Genomic DNA, 10,408 nt, shown 5'->3' on the forward strand with positions numbered 1-10,408 from the left:
GTGGTCCAAATGGTACAGCTGGGAGTAATGGGATTGAATTAAACACAATTTAGGCTGGCTATCTGGAACGTTTTCCTAATGATGTGGTCTGGTAGGCTGTGGGATAATCTCCCTGGGGACATGGTGGGAGACCTCATCGCTTAATAATGGGCTTGGCAAAGCTCTGGACACCTAAATAGAGGGAATACTCCAACACTGGTTACAGGGGTAGATCAGATGCAGCCTATTACTTTCAACCTGAAAAGAAAGTTAAGAGACACAGGGGGGCCAAGTAACTGTCAGCAGTGATGTCCCAGTCCTGCACTGACTTCAGCCTTATCACAGCACTGGCCAGAGATGGTACTTTTAAGTGCCTCTTAAAGTCAAGGTATGGAGTTTTATTAAACTTCTGGATTTGCAAGCCATGCCTCCTGAGACCCATACTATTCTCTTCCGACTGCTTTTATTACCATGCTTAGGAAGCATCCACTTTCCTTCCTCTTTGATACTTTAATTTAAGGAATTTGCTAGCAGAGAATTAACAGATGGGCTTTGTGAAAGCTACCTCACACAGGTAGCAGTTTGAAAAACAACTGGTACCTAAGAAAAAGGAGGTAATTATTAAAGGGATAGGAAATGGCAGGCCGCAGTTCTGAAAGAACTTAATTGCACAGAGCATTCAATCACTGTTTGAAGACAGTTATTAGGATCATGCTCCAGCCTTTTTTCATGAGCCTGTTTTTAAATAGGAGCTCAAAAGCAGCATGCACTTACTGAAGTAGGACTAGAGAGAGGGAGTGCTGTTGAGGGGCCAGTCAAGGAGTCTGATGAGCCCTAGAGTCAGTGAGTTCAGTTCCTAAAGGCATCTCTAGGCCAGATTCAGCAGGGAGTACGTTATACATCTGGTATAGGTTAGCCTGGAAGAGGCATATGCAGTAAGTGGCCTAGCCTTTCTTCAAAGCAGTACCAAGAACAAAGATGGTAAAGACATACACATAGAACTACCAAAATTGACACAAAACACATCACCATATCCCTCACCATCATCTCTGTTGTCACTGAGGCAGGAATGCTGTATGTGCATTTAACATTAAGGAGCCAGTGTCGTTTGGGGACAGCTTAAGTCATTGCACACCCAAAAAGTGCATTACAGCAGTGTTGTTGCCACAAAGCATATGCTCAGAAAGGGAAAGAATACCAGAGATAGGAAGCTGAGGTAATCTTAGCATGATATCCTGGTACATACTCAGTAGTAGCATTATTTCTGTGACCAGGCTTTAGACTGATGTCACTGTGCTTGTTCCTGTGCAGTTTTTATGCTACTATATATTTTTATTTTCCTTGGTGTCCTGACACAGTCAACACCCAAAATGAGTAGTGCATGCTGAATGCAGGGGTTTTCCATGTTCCTCATATTCCTGTCTTTTTTCAGTTTGTGTCTGAAACCTTAATTACTGTACACTATGAAAAAGACAAGGTCCTTCCTTTCTATGGCCTTCCTGCAACATTTGTCATCTTAATGCTTCACAACTGTTAACAACCTCATTTGTGCCTCCTCAATGCGAACATGGTTGGGTTTTCCTCCTATTTCACAGACACCTGAGAAACAAGGAGATTCTGATCAGAATGCAGATGCCCATTCATTTGGACTAGCCAGCTTAAGTGCTGAAATTACACATTACATGTGGCATTTCCTAGCTGTTAGAGACGACATTTTAGCCTTAGCATTTTCTTTGTAAATGGTGGGAAGGAAGGTTCAGTCCAAAAAAACGCAGTTTTATATGGGGTGATGTTGGCCCTTGCATGGATCATTAGCAGTATCTGAAACTTGAACTCCAGTGTACAGCTTTCTGCTGCTTCAGCTGATGGGAACTGATAGTAGTAGTTGGTCATCTTCCATAAGGGAAACTGAATTCGCAGTGAGACAAGAGAAACTCTTTGCCAGGAGTTTCACAGATGCCCATGGGTGTCAGCAGCCCTGAGATCCACTCCTGGTGCTGGGAGAAGGCTTTACTTCTCCTGCCCCCAGCATCAGCCATTGGGCCCCAACTACACCCTACCTGATCCTGATTCCTGCCTCACAGGTCCCCACTATGGCTTTGTCCCAGGACCAGACTCATGCCATTCCTAGCATTCTCTTTGGTTTTTCCTCTAGTCTTTCTCCCACAGAGATTCTTGTTTTCCTCTCTTACATGGTTATTCGCAGACACCCACCTGATTCCTCCTCTGGTCTGACCGTAGCTAGCTGCTGTTTCCAGTCCCTTTGTCTAACAGTCCCATGCTCCATTTCCGATGTGGCACTTGCCCCCTGACTTCTTTGAGTCAGACTGCATCCCTTTCCATAGAGCCATCATGCCTGGGCGGGATCATTCTTAGCACAGGAGGGAGATTCTGTGTGGAGTGCTTCACTGGTCCATAGAGCAGGGGTACAAGCCTGGGGAAGCCCTGCCTTCCTCCTCTGCTTCCATGGTCGAGAGTGCTCACTGCAGTCTCTGGAGCTTTTAGCTGCCCTCCTGAGAACATGTGCAAGCTGAGAATTTTTTTTCCAGAGGCTTATCACATAGCCAAAACTGTGTGGTTTCTCACAAGAACAGAAAAAGGCACATATCCAGTAAGGACTGGCTCCCGTTTCCAATCATTTTCCAAGTCCTGTTCCAAGCTTGAAGTCCTAGGACTTCTCAATGAAACAGAGTAAGATTGTTTTATTTCAGTGAGGGCTAAAGAGCACATTTTCCTTCAATGTCATCCTCTGAAGACAGGTACAGTTTATGAAATCTCCACATATGAATGATTGACTGGTTGTGAGGATATTTGCCCCAGCCAAGATTTAGCAGGATAGGGACAGGAAAGAATTGAGGGACTTTCTGATGCTCTCACTGCATTCAAGTAGGGGTGAGCATCTGCTCTTGCAAGATGCTGAGTACCTCCTGGTGAAGCCTTCAGGAACTGAAAACACTTAGCACCACACAAGGTCAGGATCAGAAAGCATGCTGCAGTGCAGATGGGAGTTTTGAAAGCTCGTGAAGAACAGACACAGACTAAACAGTGCACACATGTATATTGTGCACTGGGGTGCAAGATGAGCTGGAGATGATGTAGGAATGGTGTAAATTTACAGCAAAACTGAGAGGTCCATAAGATTTGCTTCCTAAAGTAGTTTAACTACTGAGTGTCCATGACAAAGATATTGCTGGCAGTTAAAACAGGCATCTCTTAAATAGTTGTCATTTTTGTTTCAGTGACTATGCAGTGACTACATTTCTAACTGATCCTAGTAAGCCTCTTTTCCAAGTTGTATAAAAATGGTTTATGAGTTCTGGCCTTAGCAGTGGCATAAAACTTCCCAAGAATATCCATCCAGGGATGCTTTGTCCTCCCCTCTGCCACTGGGGACTGTCAGACTTGTGCACACTGTCATTCCCAGCTTAGGAAGTTCCAACTTCCTGAGTGAGCAGGTTAAACGAGCTGCCACATTCACAGTATGTTGATTGTGAAGTCTACCCATAACGCAGCAGTTCGGAACCTTGTGGAAATATTTGTACATGTTCCACGCAGAGAAAATAACCACTTGTGCTCTGCTAGAGTTCAGCCACATGAAAGAGCCAGGAAGAACACCCCAATGGATGCTGAGAAAGGAAAGGGACCTCTACTCGCAGCCAGTGCAGCGGGCAGCAGTGTCCAGGCAAATAGGCATCTCTGCCATCTTAGCAGGAAGTGTGGACGAAGTCTGACATTTCTGAGATCCCTGCTTGCATTTGCTGTGATGTGGTGATACCCCACAGGAGCACATCGATCAGTATGATCCAGTCCCTTTCTTAAACACTTTGCTAGGACTCGGCCAAGTATGTCCCTCTCCCCAAGGAGCTTGCTATCTTAGGCACATTCCCAGCTCTTGGTCTCCTTTCCCCTTAACTAACCTTTCTCCTAAGACCCTGACTGATCACTTTCCCATACACCTCTCTTTACAGCTCCTTCACTCCCCCCATCCATCTGTTCCAATTCACAGTAAATTCATCTCTCTTCAGGCACTGAATTAAGTATTGCCTTTACTTTACACTCCCAAGAGATATCCATTCCTCAGATGGGTTTGAGGGCAAAGGGGTTAATACCAGTTGAACTGTGAGAAAAGCCTCAGCTGAACCAGGTGAGCACCAGCACTGCTGGGGATGGTGTAAGGCAGGACCAAGATCTCTCCTGCCCGACTGTTCCATGGGCTGGAGGCCCCAGCTGTGGGCCAGAGCTGATCTACCTGAAGCTACCACCAGCCCCATTCCCAGTGCCACTGGGATGAGTTGCACATCCCACCCCCTGGGTGCAGCTGGGGCACCCAGCTCATGGGGAGCATCACTCCCGGAGACCCGCAGGCTCGGCTGTCGGCTGCACAGCAAGGCTGACGTGGCGCTTGGGAGAAATCTGTGAGATGGTCCTGGCCTTTGGGGCCACAGCCTGGTCACCCCTGATCTCCAGTGATGGTGTCAGTAAAGCCTGGCTGGGGAGAGAGCAGGCCTTGACTGGAAAGCCCCACTGCTCTGTAAACACAAACAAATCAGCCCCCATCACCTGCTTCCCTTCTTTATCTCTACATGTAATTTAAAACACCCTCCAGCCTCCCAAAGTCAAGCTTCAGCTGCTTCCCATCCCCTTAAGCCCCTTTAGTTCCTCTCCCTCCCCCCCAACCTGGCTGCTTTTCCAGGGCCAACCATCACTGCAGAGACAAGTTGCTCTTCTCTCCCACTCTCTGATCCTTTCTGTCCTGGGTGAATGTGGTAGGAACCACCCACAGCGTGTTTTCGTGCATGCGTTTCTGCAGCCACCCCTCCCCCCCGCCTAGTTTTTTAAGTTAAACTATCTCTTGCTTTAAAGAGAGCAAATACACAGCAGTGGCTTTCATCACTGCTGTATAATAGAGCAGTAATTCTGTGCCAGGGACTGTTTTCTATTTTATTTTAAAGGGTTTATAAAACAGTGTATGTAATTGAGTGAGTAAACTGAACGTTTTCTGGAGCCCCTGAGGGCTGGAACTTCGTGGTGGTCCTGGGCCTAGGCCCTAACCCTTTTTTTTTCCTCTCTCTTTTTTTTTTTTCCCTCTCTTTCCCCTCCTTCCCCTCCTCCTTTACAACCCAGCGTTGCCACCAGCAGCAGCAGCAGCAATCTGTCTGGGGCTAATTGAGCAAACAACAAGGAGATGCTTTCACATGGCTTTTAAAGGAATGCTCCGGCATCCCCTTTCTGCGCGCAGCTTGGCAGGAACCTGCCAGGAAGGCTGGGGAGCGCTGGGTCCCCGGCCCCCGGCCTGCTGGTGGGGTTTGTGCTGGGCTACACAGTCATTTCCGCCCCTCTGTTTATTTGCATTACAATTTGTTTTTAGCCAAGCACCAAAAGCTGCGCTGCTCCCCAGCCTTCTAGCTCTCCTTGCCTTATGCGTATGTTTTTAAGGGGCTAGTGTACAGTATGTGTAAACAAATGTCTCCCAAGGCAGGAACGCATATATAACGAGTGACAGGTTTTTGATTTACACTCAGTAAAATCTCCGTGGACACTCGGTTCAAGCACCCAGGCTGACTTCAGGCTGGGCTGCGTCAGCAAGTTGAAGCAAAGTGCTAATCAGGAGGTTGAATGTGTTGATCAGCTCTGGATTTGCTTAGCACCAGATGCTCCCAATCTGAGAAGATCTCGTTGAACATGATTTAAGGTTGCAGAGTCCAACTCTAAGGCTTTCTGAAAGTCCTTTCTCTAATCCCTCTTCTTTCTCTGTGGGCTGAATGCATCTGTAACCCTGCCAGTGTCAGATAAAAGGCAGCCTGGTAAGAAATCCCTAATGGAGAGCTGGGGAAGGAGAAGGAGCTGAACAGCTAAACATGTGAGGTACTTCTCCCTCCTCCCCCAGAGTTTCAGGCAGAGTTTCTGCATGAACTGAGCTTGCTGGTACCAGCCAGAGCCACTGGCAACTGGCAGCCACTGCTGATAATGAAACGCTATCCGCAGCTCAGCTCTCTGGCACACACAGTGGAGTCTGAATTCCCTTCCCTCCACAAGGAGAGCTTTGGGAAGGGAAGAGGGAAGCAGGGTGAATCCTTATCTGCCGATCGCATCCCCTCAGGGTGCGGAATAAGGCTTTGTTTCTAGCAAAACCATTCCCTTTATCGCTTAAAAACTTTCTGGTGGATTTGAGGCAGGCACATTCATGTGTTTTCTTTTAGCCTGTGCAAGGAGAAATGAGTTTGGTGATTTCATGCAAGTCTCTGAAGTAAAAGTGACATACCAGGCAGGCCGTGTGTGCCCACTTCAGGGAATCTGGGCCACATGGATCAAGGAGGAGATGAAACAGGCAGAGGCATGAGAAATGAGAGGATGCATGCTCTGATTTCCCATGTGGCTTTGGCTATCTAAACTCACTGCTGCCTCAGTTTCCCCATCTGTAAAATGGGAATGCTCTTACTTGCCTACTCTAGAAAGCATTTTGAGCTCACCAGGTGTAAAATGCAAGATATAATAAGGCAGCTACAAGCATGTCAGTGCAAAACACAAATAGTTGGTACCACCTCTGCAACAAAGTATGTGACAGGACCCATCCCAGCTCTGCACGTTTAGGACAGTGCAGGATGCTGTCTGAAATGAAGCAAGAAGTTCCTTATTAAAAAGTATTGCTACAGATAACCTATATATAGAACCATAAATTGACACGGCTCTTTATAGGCCTAGATGAAGGCATGTTTAATCTGCAGAGGCATAACGTAATTACTCTCACTGGATGGTAGCCAGGGTCTTATTCACATCATAGAAATCAACATGATAGGTAGTCTGCTTGGAGGAGGTTCAGGAATGGAGTCACAGGAGTTGCTACAGGGCCTGTTGAGATACATTGGGAAAGTTGTTGGAGGTGAGGAATGTTATAGCAAGAAGTGCTGCAGGTTGGATTTGAGGTACCTTGGCAGAGCTGTGTGGGGTCCAAGACGGGAGGAGAGAGGTGCTGAAGGCTGGACTTGGGGCTATTGGCAGAGCTGTGCTGGAGAGGTTGTGTGGTGCTACCTACATCACACTTGCACCTGGCACTTGTACAGTCAGTCCCTCATCTTCCCAAGCACTGCATCCACCTCTGCTCGTCCTGCCCAGAGTGCTGGAGATTGGGCTCCACATTCCAACTTCGAGCTTCGAGACATTAGCATGAGGCTCCACCATTAATTATCAGTTGTCACTAAATACCCTGAGCAAAGAGCTAAATGACTTGATCTGATGCTGAAGGTGAGAAGCAGCTCCTTGATGTCCTTCTTTTTGCCTTCATGAAGGGTCTCCGAAAGGTAGTTGTGTGGCTAACCCAACTCTGTCCTCCAGGCTGAGGAGACAGCAGGATCCATATGGTTGTGGGGTCACAGTTGTAGGGGGGAAATTATCTTGCCACAGTCCAAAACACCTTGAAGTTTATAGAGCAGTTTTTGATCAAACCTTTTCTGGAGCAATGGTTTGCATGGTGCAAAAGTAATGGTTTGAATTTTAAACCAAGAGAAGCATCGTGTTGGCCTGGCCAATTTGGGGGTTGCCAGGAATTTCTTCATTTAGCCAAAGGTGGCATGTTTGTTGTTTTGTAGCCGTCTTGCAAAATCCAATCCCCTGAGGGGAGGAGTTTTAGGTGGGTAAATAAAACACAACTCATTATTTCCACCATCCTTGGCTATCCACCCCAACTGCTCTGTAAGGTGTGGGAAACAGCACAGCCTCCATCAGTGTACCCCAGCACCTCCCAGGCTCCAGAGCCAATCCAGTGTGCAGAAGGGGAGATGGAGAGCCTAAGGGCATGGATCAAACCACCTGAGATCCACCTGAATAGATGTCCAGCTCCCACAGAGCAATTTAGATTCACCACCTCCCCCTGTGGTACCCTGAGGACACCCACTTTGAGCACACCAGCTTTGTGTCACACTCTGAGGCCACATGCTTGAGTTTTTTAGGCACTGGGCTTTCAGTTGCATGTTTTTATTATTTTGGCTTTAGATCCCTTATTTGCAGTCCTTCCCTGACAAGCTGCTTTTGCATTTTAAAGGGAAGGCTCTTTCAGTACAGTGCATTAGCAGTGCTGGGGCAGGGACTAGCACGTTAATGTGTCCACTGGGGCTGTGCAGAGCTCCTGGGAACAGGCAAAGGGGTGACCTTGTAGAAATCGTCCTTCCACAGGAGTCTGAGGAGGGCTGTCCACTGTTACCCTCAGAGATAATTGTGCTCAGAGACCTTGCTTCATGCACTTTTGGAAAGGCTCCATTCAGAGCTCAATTCAGGAGGGAGAAGTCAGGTTAAAAATTTTTTTTTAAATGCCCTTTTCTTTTAAACTACCAGGGTTGAGTTGGGATTGCTAAGAGGATCTCACGCTGCCGCAGTGGTGGTCCCCCGATGCTGAGCAGCCCCTTTCTCCCCGACCTCCATGCAGTTTGAGAGCACACAGTGCACTTTTGGGCAGGGGCATATTACTGGTCTTTAATTTTACGTCAGATCTGCATACTGGATGTTGATGGTTCTTTGCCTCGACCTAGGTGTACACCTGTCAGCAGCAGCTGTGACTTCTGTCGGGCCTCTCTTGTTTAATAGTGACATATACATGTGAAAACTCTGATTAGAGGAACCTCCTGATGTTTAGTCAGTTGTTTAGGCTTTTGCCATGTGTGTGGGATACTGTTGGAGAGACGCTGGAATCCAAAGAAAAGCAGCGAATCTGTGTTCAAGTTCCCCAGAATCTGCTTTTCTCATTTGCTTTAAAGTTGCAGATTTGAAAAATGCAAGGTCTGAAGCACTGCTGCAAAACTCAATTTCTCTTCTTTTCCTCCCTCTCTCTTTTCAGCCAAACATGTTAATGAAGTCATTGTGGGCACCGAACAGCTGATGGAGATATAACCCGAGTAGGTTTTAAAGATGATTTTATGGAAGGCAGCAGCAGAACCAGATGTTCAAGCATTGTAAGATCATCCATACAGAGCAGTACTGGCAGGGTTTACCCTGTCATTGCTCCTTTCCTGCTCAGCTTTATATTTATGTCTTAATAAAGAAGTATTTACAGAGCGGTGTGTCTGTCAGCCCCTCCCCCCTCATTGGGATGCACGCGGGTTTGTGCCGGGTAATATCAGTCCCTGCGCGCCCCGCGAACGCACTGTACTTTTCCAGCAGAAGGGAGAGCGGGGACCACACAGACTGTGCCCACTCCAAAGAATGACTTAGCCGCCCTCCCTGCGATGTAAACCACGTCGCTGCCGTCCTGCACCACCGTCCCCGAGCCTGGGAGAAACTGCTTGGGATGCTGCTTGTGCATCTCATCAGCGCATCAGGCGGGCAGCGAGGCACAGCGGTAACGCGGGCTGCTGCTCCTTGCAGCCCCACGCCTTCACCAGCCGCTGCCTCCTCCTCCTCCTCCTCTCGCTGCCCCATAGCACAGAAATGTTTAAGATGCACCTCTTCTCTAATGCAGTTGAGGAGTTTGGTACCCATTTCTATCAGGACTGGGTTTGGTCCGTTATTTTGAAATCCTGTCCAAAAGCAAGTATGTGAGAGGGATGGAGGGCTGGGGGAGTGTGGGGGGAAGCGGGCTGTAAGCAGTGGATGCTCTCTGCCTTATTTCAATGGATCTTTTTTTTGCTTGTCAGTCCGCTGTTCCTAATCCCAGACAAGAGGTCCCTCCCCACATCTAGATCATCTGTGGATGACTCTACCTACGTCTGTGAGATGAGTCGAGCACACTAATGTGAAACGCACAGCCTTGTGGTCAGGTGTTGTGCCAGGATTGTAAAGCACCTGGATGGGATTGAAACACAAGCTGTTCTTTAATGTTTATAAATTGGACACAAGTTCCTACCTAAAAGCTGTTTATTAGAATCCAGTAGGATTCAACGGGACATTTATCTGCCCCTGGCAGTTTGACATGCAGAGGTGCTTACAGCAACTGGCTAGGATGATATTTCATTAACTGAAGTGATAAATTTTAAATGTGTGTTTCATGGGCACTAGTGTCCCCCAAGGAAAATTACCGTTTCCTAGCTAATTGGACAGCAGAGAGATTATAATCCAGACATTCCCCGAGTTTCATAAACAAAAGCCCTCCTCCACAGGACCAGGTTGGAATGGAAAATATGGGTAAGGATGAGCTTCAAGACCTCTGACAAGCTGCAGAAAGAAGAAACGCGCTGCAGCTCAGCTCCGGCTTTGTGCTAGAGGTTTTGCCTTGTGTATGTGCGCAAACATGTTCCTAAGGTACGAGGCCTTTTTCATCCAAGGATCGCAGAGGCTTTACAAAGGTTAATTAAAGAGAGTTCTTGTCTCCGTGTGCGGCAAGGGAGCGAGGCCTCCATTTCGGGTGTGCAGAAACAGAAGCAGAGTGGAGTGTAATTACCTGGCTTTACATTTTACCAGAAGGCTGTGGCATAGCCCACAGAGGTCCACAGGGACTTTGACT

The 10,408-nt window shown here is 47.5% G+C and overlaps 1 protein-coding gene across 1 annotated transcript in view; it reads left to right on the top strand.

Moving 5' to 3' along the window:
* EIF2B3 (eukaryotic translation initiation factor 2B subunit gamma) overlaps positions 1-9,023 on the top strand; it is a 129,061-nt gene extending 120,038 nt beyond the window's left edge. Inside the window, exon 14 of the mRNA XM_026854061.1 lies at positions 8,807-9,023. Within this exon, the coding sequence (XP_026709862.1) occupies positions 8,807-8,859 (53 nt within the window). The 3' untranslated portion in view covers positions 8,860-9,023. The remainder of the gene's footprint in view (positions 1-8,806) is intronic.
* Positions 9,024-10,408: the final 1,385 nt, after the last annotated feature.

Source organism: Athene cunicularia (assembly GCF_003259725.1).
Source record: "Athene cunicularia isolate RWA chromosome 8 unlocalized genomic scaffold, athCun1 chr8_part1, whole genome shotgun sequence".
Lineage (NCBI taxonomy): Eukaryota > Metazoa > Chordata > Aves > Strigiformes > Strigidae > Athene > Athene cunicularia.